The following is an 18,034-nucleotide window of genomic DNA, read 5'->3' as shown; positions in this document are numbered from 1 at the left end:
AAAGCAACTGTACTCCTCCCCTCTGAGTGTCATTACTACAACTCTCGACAACTCTTCTTTGCCTTTGACTGCCTCCTGCAAGTCTGCCCTCCTTCTCCTCCTATCTAGACTTCTTCAAAAAAGAAAAAAGCACCTTGCTAAGTGCTGTAACTCTGTTGACCCCCTCTTAAAATCTACTCACTAGCTTCTTATTGTCTCTATCATCAAATTCAAGCAGTGTGTTCTTATAGTGAGGCCATCTACAATCTACCTCTCTGTCTGCTCTTGTCTCCTTTGCCCTCACCTGTCCTCTTCTCTTAGCTCAAACTTCTCTTCACACTTAAGTCTTCATATCCTTCTTCTAAGACCATCTGTGTGCCTTCCTTCTCACTGCCCCCATGCTTCTGAACTCCCCCTCAGCGCCTTCATTTTTTCCTGCTTTGAATCCCTTTTAAAAACTCAGTTCCCCATGGAGGTATATAAACTGAAGTGTAGATGATTTTTTTTTAATTCTAAAGACATCTACATCTTTTTCCCAAGTAACTGCATGATCCTGTTGTTGTTCTCCTGCCACACTCTTTGTCATCTTGTCCTCCTGTTCTTGTCTTGACTTAGATTGTAAATGCTTCAGAGCGGGGATTCCTGGTTAATTCTTATAAAGCACCATGCATGTTATGGTGCTATATAAATAACAGCAAATAAAACAGACCTTCAAATCCAAATTGGCAAAAATGGATTTATCACATGCTCCATCAAAATATGTGCATACCCACAAACAGATAATTTTAGTCCTTAGATTATCTAATTTTGGCATTCATTCTTCTGTGGTTTTCTATTTTATAAAAAAGATCCTTCAATCTAACTAATACATACCAAGTCAAAAATTAAAATTAGAACCATAGTACACTTGTAATATAGTATTTTAAAGTGCAAGGAGACTTAACCTGTCATGGTTATGGATTTAAATCTCTCAACATTGATAGCATTCCTTTTAGAATAATTTTCTTTCAAACCAATTAATTTTTAGGAACAGCCAAACTTGAGGTAAATGTCTGTAAAGCATGAAAATTCCACACACTATCTGACTAACAAACATTATGAAATGTTGCAATGTGATCTGCAGCCTGATTAAGGCTTGCAAAGCTTGAACTTGAACACAAAGGGGGCCTTTCTCATCTATGCCTGAATGACTTGATCTGATTTTACACATCACTCAGGTTATATATTCTTGATCAGAAACAGATTTTTTTTGTCCATTTTTCAAGAGCATAGCGAATATCTGAGCTTTTTGAAAGCTTGCACTGATTATTTTGGCCCAAATCAAGATTGGCAGTTAAACATATACTAGCCTATGAACATGGACACACTGTTAAAAAAAAATCAACACTATAAGAATATTTGAAATTGCTCCTTCAAATAGCTGAAAAGTAAGACATTGACTTTCAGTTCAGTATTCTGCATAAATCAACACATTCAAGATATTTTATTTACACATTTTAATTGTAAAACATTTCTTATTCATTGTTTCACAAAGTAGCTACTTGGGGATTATATGTAATTTTTATATCGCCTGCTCACTCAAAATGTTTGTCTGGCGATTATATGCTGAATACATATCTCTTGGGAGAAGGGGAAGGAAGGAGGTTAATATAGTGCAGAGATGGAAATTTGATGCATTTGGTTCTCTACCCAACATGGTGAATGTTGTTTTGGAAGTGGAGTTGTGAACCTTTGTAACGTTAGTAAAGTGGTGGTTTTAACTTTAAGTATCATGATGCTTCATTTACATTAATCATGTTGACATACGGTATCGGATGAGGTCTGACAAACTTCGGTATTACAGCCAAGTGATATAATTAGACTAGTTTCAGATTCCAAGAACAGATTTTCTGTGCCACAGCTGTGCGAAGTCAGTGTCAGTTTAAAATGGAATACTGTAATTTCCTTGTAACTCTTATTCCCAAGCGATCAATTTCCTGTTGAAGTAGTAGGAAAGGGAGCCAAGTGAAGTGAGTAATAGAGTCTGATGAAATTTCATGCATTTTTAGATTTGTATTTTTCATACTGTTTAGTGTTAAATCCAGCTCGAGAATGGGATGATGCCACTTACAAAGACCGTTCAACGGAACAGATGTTAAAAATTAACACTGATGAGAATGTACCTCTGTCTCTCTTCCAACTAACTGGAAGGATGGATACATCTTTATGTGTGGGATGCTGTTTTTTAAATATTGGGATGGAATAGCAAAGCAAAATTATTACTTTGCATGCAGTGTTCTTAATTTAAACATGACTATTTGGGTATGCAAGGTGATTCTGCATTTCTCACAGAGATAATACCTGCTGTGAAGAGAGAATTTATACTATTGATCTACTAGCTTAGTACCTAGCATTAAGACAGTTTGTAAACCTGCCCTACCGCTGTTAGTTGGTGGCTTTGTATGCATTCATATAGAGGAACTGCAAATGGGGAAGGGCTAGTGCATGCACAGGGAAATATAGAGTAAAAAGACTTATCAACACTCCAGTTGGCAGGGCTTTTTTATAATACCTCAGCTGTCAACGTTGAGCTGAAATTTGACATGCACAATGACAGGTTTCAGAGTAACAGCCGTGTTAGTCTGTATTCGCAAAAAGAAAAGGAGTACTTGGGGCACCTTAGAGACTAACCAATTTATTTGAGCATAAGCTTTCGTGAGCTACAGCTCACTTCATCAGATGCATACTGTGGAAAGTGTAGAAGATCTTTTTATATACACACAAAGCATGAAAAAATACCTCCTCCCACCCCACTCTCCTGCTGCTAATAGCTTATCTAAAGTGACCACTCTCCTTACAATGTGTATGATAATCAAGGTGGGCCATTTCCAGCACAAATCCAGGGTTTAACAAGAACGTCGGGGGGGGGGGGTAGGAAAAAACAAGGGGAAATAGGTTACCTTGCATAATGACTTAGCCACTCCCAGTCTCTATTCAAGCCTAAGTTAATTGTATCAAATTTGCAAATGAATTCATTCCAATTCAACAGTTTCTCGCTGGAGTCTGGATTTGAAGTTTTTTTTGGTGTAATATCACAACTTTCATGTCTGTAATAGCGTGACCAGAGAGATTGAAGTGTTCTCTGACTGGTTTATGAATGTTATAATTCTTGACATCTGATTTGTGTCCATTTATTCTTTTACTTAGAGACTGTCCAGTTTGACCAATGTACATGGCAGAGGGGCCTTGCTGGCACATGATGGCATATATCACATTGGTGGATGTGCAGGTGAACGAGCCTCTGATAGTGTGGCTGATGTTATTGGGCCCTGTGATGGTGTCTCCTGAATAGATATGTGGGCACAGTTGGCAACGGGCTTTGTTGCAAGGATAGGTTCCTGGGTTAGTGGTTCTGTTGTGTGGTATGTGGTTGTTGGTGAGTATTTGCTTCAGGTTGGGGGTCTGTCTGCAGGCAAGGACTGGCCTGTCTCCAAGATTTGTGAGAGTGTTGGGTCATCCTTCAGGATAGGTTGTAGATCCTTAATAATGCGTTGGAGGGGTTTTAGTTGGGGGCTGAAGGTGACGGCTAGTGGCGTTCTGTTATTTTCTTTGTTAGGCCTGTCCTGTAGTAGGAGACTTCTGGGAACTCTTCTGGCTCTATCAATCTGTTTCTTCACTTCCGCAGGTGGGTATTGTAGTTGTAAGAATGCTTGATAGAGCTCTTGTAGGTGTTTGTCTCTGTCTGAGGGGTTGGAGCAAATGCGGTTGTATCGCAGAGCTTGGCTGTAGACGATGGATCGTGTGGTGTGGTCAGGGTGAAAGCTGGAGGCATGTAGGTAGGAATAGCGGTCAGTAGGTTTCCGGTATAGGGTGGTGTTTATGTGACCATTGTTTATTAGCACTGTAGTGTCCAGGAAGTGGATCTCTTGTGTGGACTGGACCAGGCTGAGGTTGATGGTGGGATGGAAATTGTTGAAATCATGGTGGAATTCCTCAAGGGCTTCTTTTCCATGGGTCCAGATGACGAAGATGTCATCAATATAGCGCAAGTAGAGTAGGGGCGTTAGGGGACGAGAGCTGAGGAAGCGTTGTTCTAAGTCAGCCATAAAAATGTTGGCATACTGTGGGGCCATGCGGGTACCCATAGCAGTGCCGCTGATCTGAAGGTATACATTGTCCCCAAATGTAAAATAGTTATGGGTAAGGACAAAGTCACAAAGTTCAGCCACTAGTTAGCCGTGACATTATCGGGGATAGTGTTCTTGATGGCTTGTAGTCCATCTTTGTGTGGAATGTTGGTGTAGAGGGCTTCTACATCCATAGTGGCCAGGATGGTGTTATCAGGAAGATCACCGATGGATTGTAGTTTCCTCAGGAAGTCAGTGGTGTCTCGAAGGTAGCTGGGAGTGCTTGTAGCGTAGGGTCTGAGGAGGGAGTCTACATAGCCAGACAATCCTGCTGTCAGGGTGCCAATGCCTGAGATGATGGGGCGCCCAGGATTTCCAGGTTTATGGATCTTGGGTAGTAGATAGAATATCCCAGGTCAGGGTTCCAGGGGTGTGTCTGTGCGGATTTGATTTTGTGCTTTTTCAGGGAGTTTCTTGAGCAAATGCTGTAGTTTCTTTTGGTAACTCTCAGTGGGATCAGAGGGTAATGGCTTGTAGAAAGTGGTGTTGGAGAGCTGCCGAGCAGCCTCTTGTTCATATTCCGACCTATTCATGATGACAACATTACCTCCTGTGGGGGGGGGGGGGTTGGGAGGGTGAGAAAACCTGGATTTGTGCTGGAAATGGCCCACCTTGATTATCATACACATTGTAAGGAGAGTGATCACTTTAGATAAGCTATTAGCAGCAGGAGAGTGGGGTGGGAGGAGGTATTTTTTCATGCTTTATGTGTATATAAAAAGATCTTCTACACTTTCCACAGTATGCATCCGATGAAGTGAGCTGTAGCTCACGAAAGCTTATGCTCAAATAAATTGGTTAGTCTCTAAGGTGCCACAAGTACTCCTTTTCTTTTTTCGACATGCACAATGTTGCACATCTGTTAATTGCTAGAGAAAAGGTATTTAGGACTGCTCTACACATAAATTTGCATTGAAATAACCGAAATATGTTTAATTCACAGCTTTTGTTATTTTGATGCAAATCTAAGTATGGACACTCTTATTTCAGAATAAAAGCGTCCTCCTGATTTCTGCTTAAGTCTTCTATATGTAAATCAGACTTTTAGGTGGGTGAGTGTATTTTCAGACTGCTACACAAAGATTTAGGTGTTGAGGCTATGGTTACATAAGAAAACTTTGTACCTGTTTTTCAGAAACAGTATAACTGGACCAAAGGTGTAGGTACAAAATGTTACAGAGCAGATAGAGCCACATGGCATGTTCAAGGAGACAGCAAACATATGTGTGAGATAAGTCAATGACTCTTACACTTGGCTAAATGAATTAAAAGTCCAAGATGTTGCAAAATTGACTGTTTGTTAACAGGAAACAAACCAACAATTATTCTAATAAAAATCCACAGATGAATAATGAAAAACCACAAGCTTTCACAAAAATCTATGGGATACAGGAGAGGAAATCTCTGCTCCAGTGTCTCACTGGAGACCAACTCACTGTGCCAACAATACTCCTCCATTCAGCTGCAGTCAGGGTTCCGGAATGTTCTTCCTCACAGCAATCTATGCACCTGGTATATCCCCTCTCCTCAGTTGAAGTACTCACAAATAACTAAAAAAATCTGGCTATAATTCTCTGTATACTATAGTGATTAAAAGAAATTGGGAGCTGTTTTCTGTAGGGATGCTCCAGCTGAGGCACAAAGACAGCAAACAACTTCCCTGTCTCGTATCTGAGTCCCATGAGAAATTCTCTTAATTTCTTCTCCCAGCATTTCTTAAATTCTTCACCCAGCAGAACTGCAGGACTTTTCTCTGTACTCTGAGTCTGCTGAGGTGCTTATCCTGTCAAATGCAACATAACAGAACATCTTCTCAAGAATGAATGAGGTGCATAAATTACATGTTTGAGTATGCAACCTCCAGTTTGTTCAAGCAACTTTAGACAACTGACACTTGTGGCTAAGAAACTGTATTTCCCATAACTGGATAAATATGTAGGCAGAATGGCTTCACTGTCTTGCTAATGATCACTTCACATTGGCTGAAGGGATAGTATCAACCGGCTCCAGAGGGAGAAATGTTTGTCTAGAGATGCTCATTCTCATGGGTGGCTTTTGAGGGGCAGGAAAATAGGTGGGAGGGGAGGAGCCTCGCCCAAAAGGCCACACACTCTCTCTCTCTCAAAAAAAAAAAAAAAAAAAGGGCGGGGGGGTTTCTGCCTACACACTGTCATGATCCTGCAAAATAATAACAGATGCAAAATGGCTTCATGTTACAGCTATTTAAAGTTCTGGGTCACTGTGGTGGGGTCAGTTTTGTGTTATGGAACCAACAGTAGATATATACATGATCTGACCTTTACCAAAAGCTGAGTTTCATTTATCTGTGTTACAGCTGGCAGTCTATAGCATTTTAAGAAAGTTGGCTTTGCTGCTACACGTACATTTGGCTCTCTGATTGTTGGTGTCTAATTTTGTACATCTAACTTTCTGTACCTTGTCAGTGAACTCTAACAGGCAGGGATCGGTGTGCTTATCTGAATAAGATTTAGTACAGTGATTTTATACTCCTGTCTATGCACTTTTATAATCCTTATCGTATACCAAAAAACTACACTTTCAAAACTCCCTATTATACTACATTCAGAAGCAACTCTTGGTAATGACTGAACAGCTCTAAGCTACACTCGGATGGATTTGAATTAAAATATCTTGCTTTTTATTGCAGGCATCTTTTTCATAAATCTTGCGTAGACCCGTGGCTGCTAGATCATCGCACCTGCCCTATGTGTAAAATGAACATTCTAAAAGCTCTAGGGATTCCGGTAAGCATGTCATGCAACAGGCTAGTCAAAATAGAGTGAGAACACCTCCATCCTGTATACATGCCCATCTGTGTGTTATTTAGGTTCTCATACCACATTCATCACCATGGTACACTGATTTATTAACAGGAACACAAGCAGACATCTATTTTTCTCTTCTCCCCTCTCCCCCCCCCATGCCCTTTGGCTGGGAGGGTGTGCATGTGTGTCTGTGTTGCTTGGTTGGTTTGTTGAGGGGTTGGATTGTTTTAAGTAATTGTGGCAGGGTTGTACATTCACATACAAACCTTTTCTATTTACTCCTTTACATCAGGGCTGGATTTTTTTAACTACATTCCTCCTTGTTGTCTCAAAGCAAAGGGTGTACAAATAAAAACTCTCCCGATGTATCGTTCTAAGGCAGTTTGCCTCTGATTCTGATTGCAAAAGTCATTGCCTTTTCTGTCTGGTTCCGTTTCCTCTCTTAAGGCATCCTTGCATATCAGCAGGCCTTGCGCTCAGAATTCTAGTTATGAAACATCATTTGGAGGAAATGTTATTAAACATATGAGATTCATGTAATTACAGTATAAGAAAATGTTAGATTGTTAGTCACTTGGTAAATTCAGATCTGTTTAGAAACCTGCCAAAACTTGCCAATTAACTCTTTGGATTCTATTGTCAAATATATTTAGTACATGTTCTGCCAGCAATTAATTTCCCTAAATTTACAGGTATCTCACAGTTCAGTGTCTTCTCCACCAAGAAATTAATCAAGGTTTATGCTATGTGAAAAAGTATCTCCTGACTGTCAAGTTGAACACTGAACCAGTGGTGGTTGGTATGCCAACAGCTGCTGTAAATACACTGTCCCCAAGCTGAGGTAGCAGCATGCCAGCATTACATATCTGAGCACTACACAAAAGAAATGAGACAAAGGCCAACAGATGAACAAATGAGGACAGCTAATGTAGTTACCCCCAAGAGCAGCAGTGAAATGACATGGGGACATATAATCCAAACAGATTACTGAAATGAAAAAAGTCTGATACAAGTGCTGAAATTATTATTCTAGGAAATAGCGCAATAATAAAATAATCATGCAGGTGTGTCCATTAACTTAGTACAATTATAAAGCCAAAAGAAGGCAAATAATATAATTCTAATGATACATTATAATTAGGCTTCTTGATTTTGTGTGTGTGTGTGTGTGTGTTACATACAGAAAAAACTACAATGCAAGATTGTTAAAGTTGCAAAGTCAAACACTCAGAAATTAGGAAATGCCAGTGTTAAGGCTGCATGTTCAACCTTCATTCAGCTCCCTAGTATGCATTACTGTTTAATTCCATCATCACATACTATTTTTTCCACTGACTTCCACGTGGGTCATCAGCAGGGTTAGGACCTTAAGATCCACCCTTACCACAGATCTCTAAGTAACTTGCAGCAGTAGTAGGCTGTTATGCAGCATGCAGACCAGCCATTAGCGGGGGATGAGACGCACACTTTGCCAGTGGGTTTCACAGCTATTGCTGACAGAAAAGAAACCACTCAGAACTCCTGCATTCAGTTCCAGGTTCTGGAGGGGAGTGTGCTCTTTTGCCCTTAGCCTGTCTCTGTCCCCTTTGCTTCCTTACTCCTAACTCCCTGCCCCCCCAAGATCCAGCCCCTTTATCCTCTTTCCCCTTAAATTCCTGTCCCTGTTCCCCATAATCCTATCACCCCTCCCACTGCTCTTCACCCCTCTGCATTCAAGTCAGGCTGATTCCTCCTTGCTGCCTGGGCCCCAGCAGGAGGAGCATAAAAAGAGCACAGGAGAGACAGTCTCCCTCCTCTCAGTTATGGCTTCCTATGCCGCAGCAGTCCTTGGCTGCCAGGGGGAACAATTGCAGGAAAGTGCTGCTCAGCTCCTGCGTCCGCTGAGCTGGATCATGCTTGGTACTGATGGAATCTTCAGAGAATGTAGCTGCCTAACTTTTAACAGGTCTCTACTGAGCATGTGTGAACTGATATTTTCAGAGGCTCAAACTTGGCCAAATTTGAGTGGAATTTCATAGGTACTGGAAAAAGCACATCTGTGACAAAAAGGTCACCCTCCTTCCCAATTTCAAGTCCTGTTCCAAAGCATGAAGCCCTACAGCTTCTCAATTAAACAGTTGTACAAATTTGGTTAACATGGGCAAAACATATTTTCCCTCCCTAACCTCATTCTCAATTCTTGCTGAACTGTTGTAACCAAAACTACCTCCACTACCCTTAAAAAAAATCTGAGGCAAACACCTGTCTTGGAAAACTTCAACCCAAATGGTTGCAGTTTGGCAAAGTTATAAACGACTGAAAACAGTCTTATAATGGAAAGTGTCGGGAAACCTTGGCTTATAGGCAGTGCTACTGGCTCCATTTATAATAGAATGTCTTCATGCCAGTTGTATGCTTACCTTAGTGATGTACATTTGAAAATTGATTTGTGTGAGTATGAATGTGGCATTACATTTCCATTTTAAGAGGAATGTATAATAGTTTCTAACTGATATTGTTCTAAAAAAGCTAGATCTAAATTTTTAAGTCACTGCATGCCAATTTCATCACAGAGTTTACTTCATAGCCAAGATTTTTTTAAATGGCTGCCTAAAACTAAAGCCTATTTAGACATGTAAATAACTAGCCTGATTTTCAAAACTGGTGAGTGCCCAGAAGCTCCCATTAAGATGTATCTCCTTTCTGCTGAGGCAGCCTGGTCCCCTGGAGGCATTCCACCCTTAATGAATTCTGCCACCATTTACAGAAGCAAATGTCTGGCCTCAGTCCTTTCACTGGCATGCTGATGGTGAATTCAGCTCACAAAGCTGAGCTTCTTCTGGTCTTGGTGTCTAAAGGGGAAACTTTTTTTTCTTTCAATTTCAAAGAGCTACATCATTGTTGGGATGATCATATCAAGTAAAATAATCTCCCTTCAGTTCTGACTCCTTCCCCAGAAACATGATCTGAACAGGAAAACAACTGCACTTTTTTTACCAGATTGGTTGAGTTGGAGCCTTTTATTGAGAACCTGATGCAAAGGCCATTCAAGTCAGTGGAAAGACTCCCATTTTTAAAGTCAGGCCCTAAAAGCACATATGTACAGAGAACTAGAGAAACTAATATAACTAACAAAATGTATCAAAATATATCTGTGTCACTCTGACAGTCAAAGGTATAAATAGTAATTTTAAAAAAGCAATATTTGTTATCGTTAGGATTAAAGTCTACTGTTTAGTTTTTTTCCAAGTAAAATTATATTAAACCTGCATGTAAAATGGGATCAATTAAATTGAACCATGACATTTGTGCCGCTTTAGTTAGTATTTGTCAGGCTTTCCATTCTCTCCTATTTTTAAGGGTTTAAAAATTGGTCATAAAAGCTCATTCTAGCAAAAACTGCGAACACAAGGGAAGAGAAGAGCAAATGGATAACTGGGGGGAAAAAACATTTATGCATTTGCTTAGTTATAGTGCTAAAATATATATGTACACATATATATCCACGTGTGTGTGTGTGTATATATATTTAGACTATTTGTTTAAATTGTATAATCCTCAAAACCAAATTTGATTTTAAAATGAACTTTCAAAGGCTTCCAACAACTGTTTGAAAAGAAATCTAATGGGAAAAAATGTGGATGTTTGTGCCCAGCAATTTTTGTCCCTGGTCCTGCAAGTAAACATAATGCATAGCTTTACACACATGAATACTCCTAGTTCAGTGGGACTCATGTCTTTGCAGGATAAAGCCTGTTCTTTGCTCAAAGTTGCTTAGAATTTTGTATGCTTGCAGATGCACTTTGTCTTCACGCCAACTGTTATTTAGTCTCTTCCCCAACGCGAAACCCCCAAACTGTGGTTTAGGTTTTTTGTTGTCTGACTACATTCTATACTTTAGTCTGTGAACAGAAAATCATATGACAATGCTAAGTTTGTAACATAGAATCATAAAAATGTAAGGCTGGAAAGAACCTCGAGAAGTGATCTAGTCCAGCCCCCTCCACTGAGGCAGGACCAAGTATGCTTAGACCATGCCTGGCAGTGTTTGTCTAACCTGTTTTTAAAAGCCTCCAGTGACACGGATTCCACAACCTCCCTTCGAAGCTTAATCCAATCCTTAATTATCCTTATATTTAGCAAGCTTTTGCTAATATCCAACCTAAATCTCTCTTGCTGCAGATTAAGCTGATTCCTTCTTGTCCTATCTTCAGGGGATATGGAGAACAATTGATCACCATCTTCATTATAACAGCCTTTAACATATTTGAAGACTGTCAGACCCTTCTAAGTTGTCTCTTCTCAAGACTAAAATGCCCCGTTTTTTAACCTTTCCTCATAGGTTAGGTGACCATTGTTGTAGTCTCCTCTGAACTGTTTCCAGTTTGTCCACTTTTTTCCTAAAACATGGTGCCCCAAACTGGACACAATACTCCAGCTGAGGCCTCACTAGTGCCGAGTGGAACAATTACCTCCGATGTTTTATATATGAAACCTGTTAATATGCCCTAGAATATTAGTGCTCTTTATTTATTTATTTGGCAACGGTTTCACATTGTTGGTTCATGTTCAATTTGTGATCCACTATAGCCTCCAGATCCTACTCAGCAGTACTACAGCCTCGCAGTTATTCCCCATTTTGTATTTGTACATTTGACTTTTCCTTCTAAGCGCAGAACTTTACATTTGTCTTTATTGAATTTCATCTTGTTGATATCAGACCAATTCTCTAATTTGTCACAGTCATTTTAAATTATAATCCTACCCTCCAAAGAGCTTGCAAACCCTCCCACCTTAGCATCATCTACAGATTTTATAAGCTTAGTCTCCACTCCATTATCAAAATCATTGATGAAAATGGATCCAGGGCAGACCCTGTGGGACCACACTAGATACATCTTCCTAGTTTGATAGCAAACTATTGATAACTACTCTTTGAGTATGATCTTTCAGCCAGATATGCACCCACTTTATAAAAACTTCATCTAGACCACGTTTCCCTGGTTTGCTTATGAGAATGTAACATGGGACTTTGTCAAAAGCCTTACTAAAATCATGATGTATCACTTCTACTGTTTCCCCCTTGTTCTTGACAAATCCATGTTGGTTATTATCTATTACTCTATTATCCACTAATTGGGCAATACAAATTGATTGTTTAATAACTTGTTCTAGTATCTTTGCAGGTATCAAAGTTCGGCTGACGGGTCTATAATTCCCTGGGTCCTTTTTGTTCCTCTTTTTAAAGATAGGTTTGCCCTTTTCCCATCCTCTAGGACAGAGGTGGGCAAACTACGGCTCGTGGGCCACATCTGGCGCACGGGACTGTCCTACCCAGCCCCCGAGCTCCTGGCCCAGGAGCCTAGTCCCTGGCCCCTCCCCCGCTGTTCCCTCTCCCCTGCAGTTACTCTGCCCTGTGAGTTCCTGCCGCTCTGAGCAGCATGGTAAGGGGGCGGCGGGGGGGTTGGGTAGGGGATCCCAGGGGACAGTTAGGAGTGCGGGTTCTGGGGCGGTCAGGGGGCAGGGAACAAGGGGGGTTGGATAGGGTGTGGGAGTCCCTCGGGGCGGGGCGGGGGTGTGGATAGGGGGCAGGGCAGTCAGGGGACAGGGAGCAGGGGGAGTTGAATAAGGGGTGGGATCCCAGGGGGGGCGGTTTGGGGCTGGGGGTTCCAGGAGGGGGCAGTCAGGAGACAAGGAGTAAGGGGGGTTGGATGGGTTGGGGATTCTGAGGGGGACAGTCAGGGGGCGGGAAGTGGGAGGAGGTGAATAGGGGGCAGGGGCCAGGCTGCTTAGGTGGCACAGCCTTCCCTACCCAGCCTTCCGTACAGTTTTGCACCCTGATGTGGCCCTCGGGACAAAAAGTTTGCCCTCCCCTGCTCTAGGACCTCACCCATCCTCCATGAGTACTCAAAAATAATTGCTAATGGTTCTGAGATTGCTGCAGGTAGTTCTTTTAAGTACCTTAAGAGTGAAGTTCATCAGGGCCTGCTGGCTTGAATATATCTAACTTATCTAAATATTCATTAGCCTGCTCTTTCTCTATTCTGGCTTGTGTTTTTCCCATTGTTAATATTAATTGTGTAAAGCATCTGGTCACAATTAATCTTTTTAGTGAAGACTGAAGCAAAATAGGCATTAAACACTACAGCCTGCTTGATGTCATCTGTTATTAGCTCTCCTTCCCACTAAGTAGTGGACCTATACACTGCATCTTTTTCTTTCTCCTAATGTATTTATAGAAGTTCTTCTTATTGCATTTTATATCCCTTATTAGGAGTAATACATTTTGTGCCTTTCTGATTTTGTCCCTATGTGCTTGTGCTGTTCTTTGCTATTCATCCTTAGCAATTTATCCATGTTTCCACTTTTTGTAGGTTCCTTTTTTGATTTATTTCAGGCCATGAAAGAGCTCCTGATTGAGCCATGTTGGCTTCTTACTGCTACTCTTACTTTCTTTTGTATCGGGATAGCTTGCTGCTGTGCTTTTAATAGTGTCGTTTTGAGAAACTGCCAGCTTTCATGAATATTTTCCCCTTAGACTTTTTATCATGGGACTTAATAAACTCAGAGAACAGACATGCTGCACTTTTTTTTAAGTCCATTATCCTGGCATGAAACAACAGTCAGGAAATTCACAGGAAAGGGTGAAATAGGCTAAAGGACTGATCAAGTAAAGCACTTGGGCACAGGTTTAGCTGAAAAAACATAAGCTGTCTCATTTTCTTCAGTGGGACTACTCAGATGCTTGAGATCAACAATGTTTAAATGCTTTGCTAGATCAGGGCCGCTGAATCAGATTTTCAAAAGTATTTAGGCGACTATAGATGCAGATGCTCAGCAAGTGGAATTTTCAAAAGTGCCTAAATAGATTAGGCACTAAATACATTTGAAAATCTACCCTGTAGTGTCTGCTAACTTTTTTAGGCCTAACAGGATATTTGTGTAACTGCAGTTCTATCTGAACATGCCCCTTTATGCTTACAGGTGATATTGAACACATTGCACACAGTACCCTAATCTTTGAATTTTCCTTGTTTTTATTATTTTATGGCATAACCTTAAGGCATTATATCTGAAGTGGGTGTGCAAGCTCAACCTCTCCCTGCTATGGAGAGAGCAGACCTGACACCTTTGCTGAAAGGCTTAGGGGAGTCTGCATTCTCATGTACGGCAAAGGGAATTGACTTACACAATTTGCCATTAGTGTTCAGAGGGGAACTCTCCAGAAATCATCAGTCTGACAGTCAGGAAATAAACCAATACAGAAATGCTTGAAAGATCAGTAAATTCTACTGCAATTGGTCATCTCAGCTTGACCAGTGAGTTGCTGTCTAGAGGATATTAACAGAGGTCTTGGCACCAAAACACACAAGCTCTGTAACCATCTGCTTTAAATGCATCTGAATCACTTTTCCATTAGCCCTGAATTTACTGGGATATGTGCATTTATAGGCATGAGTTTTAATTCTGAGCTAAACAGTTTTTTTGTTTTTTAATTCACTTGGTTTCTCTGGGACCACAATACAGGAAAGACTCCTGAAATTCCCATTACAATGAATTCTTTATTCTTTCTCATTATTTTCAGCTATAAGAAATGAAGTACAGTATAGGCAAAATGTAAGTCTTTTAATATTGAAAACATTTTTCCTTCTCTTAGCAATAGCTATATACACCCCTTTTCCACCCCTCGTACAAATGTGCACACATGCAGTTCTTATCAGTTCCTCGCTTTCACTTAAGTCTCTGATATCAGCTCTATAGTATGTGTATTTCAAGAAAGCAGTGACTTAAAAGGTACAAAATCCCTTGCAGTTAGTGCCTGTGTTTATGTTAATAATCTGACTCAGCAGTGTGCCTACCTCAGGCAGATTATATCAATATATGTGCTCATTTACTCCATGACACACTCCCCCAAACTTTTTTTTTTTTCTGTGAGGAAGCAAACATCAATATTCTGGGCAAGACTTTTTCATACTAAACATTTCCTCTGCATACTGCAAGATAGTCTTCCTACAAATAGTATTAAGAGGATCCAGGTATGTAGAAAGCAAATAAACTATGTGTTTATTGGATATTACCATTTAAGGGCCCAAAATTGCAATATTTATCATAGTCCCATTTAAATCAGTGAGGCAACAGTAATAAGCACAAGACATAATAGTAAGTGATTGCAGGATAGGGCCCTAAAAGGAATGGGCGAGAGGAAAAAAATCTAAATTAATGTTTGTTTAACTACAACCACTTATGTATAAATTCAGGAAGAAAATCTAGAGCAGTTATTTCCTTTAAGACTGGTTAAAAGATAGGAAACAAAGGGTAGGAATAAATGGTCCATTTTCAGAATGGAGAGAAGTAAATAGTGGTGTCCCCCAGGGGTACTGGGCCAGTCCTATTCAACATATTCATAAACGATCTGAAAAAAAGGGCAAATAGTGAGGTGACAAATTTGCAGATGATACAAAACTACTCAAGATAGTTAAGTCCCAGGGAGACAGTGAAGAACTCCAAAAGATCTCTCAAAACTGGGTGACTGGACAACAAAACGGCAGATGAAATTCAATGTTGATAAATGCAGAGTAATGGACATTGGAAAACATAATTCCAACTATACGTATAAAATGATGGGGTCTAAATTAGCTGTTACCACTCAAGAAAGAGATCTTGGAGTCATTGTTTTCAGAGAATGAAAACATCCACTCAGTGTGCAATGACAGTCAAAAAACTGAACAGAATGTTGGGAATCATTAAGAAAGGGATAGATAATAAGACAGAAAATATCATATTGCCTCTATATAAATCCATGGTATGCCCACATCTTGAATACTGGTGCAGATGTGGTTGCCCCATCTCAAAAAATATATATGGGAATTGGAAAAGGTTCAGAAAAGGGCAACAAAAATTATTAGGGGTACGTAACGGCTGCCATCTGAGGAAAGGTTAATAAGACTGGGACTTTTCACCTTGGAAAACAGACAACTAAGGGGGGGAGAAGATAGAGGTTTATAAAATCATGACTCGTGGAGTTATTTACTCCTTCTCATAACACAAGAACTAGGGCTCACCCAATGAAATTAATAGGCCACAGATTTAAAACAAACAAAAGGAAGTATTTTTTTCACACAATGCACTGTCAACCTGTGAACTCCTTGTGAGAGGATGTTGTGAAGGCCAAAACTATAACAGGTTTCAACAAAGAACTAGATAAATTCATGGAGGATAGGTCCATCTATGGCTATTAGCCAGGATGGACAGGGATGGTGTTCCTAACCTCTGTTTGCCAGAAGCTGGGAATGGGCAACAGGGAGTGGATCACTTGATGATTACCTGTTCTGTTCATTCCCTGTGGGGCACCTGGCATTGGCCACTGTCAGAAGATGGAATACTGGCCTTCTTTCTTAACTGTAGTCCTTAGTATTTTCTCTGTAGAATAAAAGCTCAAAGACTTTTCTTTTTGTTTCCATTAGCCAAATGCGGATTGCATAGATGATATACCTCCAGATTTTGAAGCTTCCATAGGAGGACCACCAACTAATCAGATTACAGGAGCTAGTGATATAACTGTGAATGAAAGCTCTGTAGCTCTGGATCCTCCTGTCCGGACTGTGGGAGTACTACAAGTCATCCAGGATGCAGATCCTCTTCCCCAGGTTGGGGAGGGTAACTTCACAACAAGTAGTAAGTTTCTCCTTCTGGCAGAGTTTGCCCTGACAATAGTATGCAGAAACCTGAATCACAAAGAAATGTATAGAGGCGTGGGGCTTGGAATATTGTTTTCACTACTTAAATTTCACTGAAATCTAGAGGATAAATAACTTGGCTTAAAATGGCACCTTTGAATTATCATGGAGCATTACTGTATCACACATACTCTGAACCCAATGTGCAAATAAATGGATTGAATCTGATAGAATAGCAAAGTGAAATGTATGGAAGAATACTCTAGACTAAGTAGAAATAGGCCTTTTCTGTTAACACAAAGTAGACTAAAGTTATAGACATCTTTACATGTTGTTTGACTGAATCCTTTTACCAAAGGCCTTCCTTGATAATCTACACCTATAACCCAGCTCCTTTGTTAAATTCATTTGTTGGATGCCCTTGTCTGCCAAGTTGGGCTACTCCTTATCCCCTGGTCTGCCTTGCTTCGATGTACTATTTTTTCTTATACATGCAGAATTTCACTCTTGCTTCAATAACATAAAATAGATTCACAGATTTCAAGGCCAGAAGAGACTATTGTGATCATCTAGTCTGACCTCCTGTATAAAACAGTCCAGAGAACTTCCCCAAAATAATTGCTAGAGCATATTTTTTAGAAAAGCATCCAATCTTGATATTAGAATTGCCAGAGATGGAGAATTCACCACAACCCTTGGTAAATTGTTCCAATGGTTAATTACCTCATTGTTATAAAATCTACGCCTTATTTCCATTCTGATTTTGTCTAGCTTCAACTTCCAGCCTTTGAAATCTATTATACTTTTCTCTGTTAGATTGGAGAACCCATTTTTGAATATTTATTTCTCATGTAGGTGCATGTAGACTGCAATTAAGTCGCCCTTTAACCTTCTCTTTGTTTAGCTAAATAGATTGTGCTCCATGTGTCTGTCACTATTCGGCATGTTTTCTAATCCTTTAATCATTCTCATGGCTCTTCTCTGAATCCTCTTCAATTTTTCAATACCCTTCTTGAATTGTGCAGCAACAGTCACACTTGTGCCAAGAACAGAGGTAAAAATAACCTCTCTACTCTACTCAAGGTACCCCTGTTTATACATCCAAGGATCACATTAGCTCTTTTGGCCATAATATCACATTGGGACTTCATGTTCAGCTGATTATCCACCAAAACTCCCAAATCTAGATTCTGTGGTTCTCATATTAGGGAGTCAGTTCCTTAACCCTTATTAATGAAAAAATCAGCACAGGATAACTATACAGCATGAATCTATTGATGTTGCAATTGAGACACCTGGGGCCAATTAAGAACTTTCCAGAAGGCAGGGAGAAGGCTAGGTTGATTGGGACACCTGAAGCCAATCAAGGGCTGGCTGAAACTAGTTAAAAGCCTCCCAGTTAGTCAGGTGGGTGTGCATGTCAGGAGCTTTGGGAGAGGCTGAGTAG

General features: G+C 40.3%; 1 protein-coding gene across 2 annotated transcripts in view; it reads left to right on the top strand.

The window, feature by feature from the left end:
• The window catches only part of RNF150 (ring finger protein 150), a 202,282-nt gene that overhangs the window by 150,909 nt on the left and 33,339 nt on the right, over positions 1 to 18,034 (top strand). For both annotated transcript variants that reach the window (XM_048847065.2, XM_075127702.1), the window contains exons 5-6: positions 6,814 to 6,910; positions 16,375 to 16,585. In XM_048847065.2, coding sequence (XP_048703022.1) covers positions 6,814 to 6,910; positions 16,375 to 16,585 — 308 coding nt within the window. The remainder of the gene's footprint in view (positions 1 to 6,813; positions 6,911 to 16,374; positions 16,586 to 18,034) is intronic.

The sequence above is a fragment of the Caretta caretta genome, chromosome 4 (assembly GCF_965140235.1).
Source record: "Caretta caretta isolate rCarCar2 chromosome 4, rCarCar1.hap1, whole genome shotgun sequence".
Lineage (NCBI taxonomy): Eukaryota > Metazoa > Chordata > Testudines > Cheloniidae > Caretta > Caretta caretta.
This window is presented reverse-complemented; position numbering and strand designations above follow the sequence as displayed.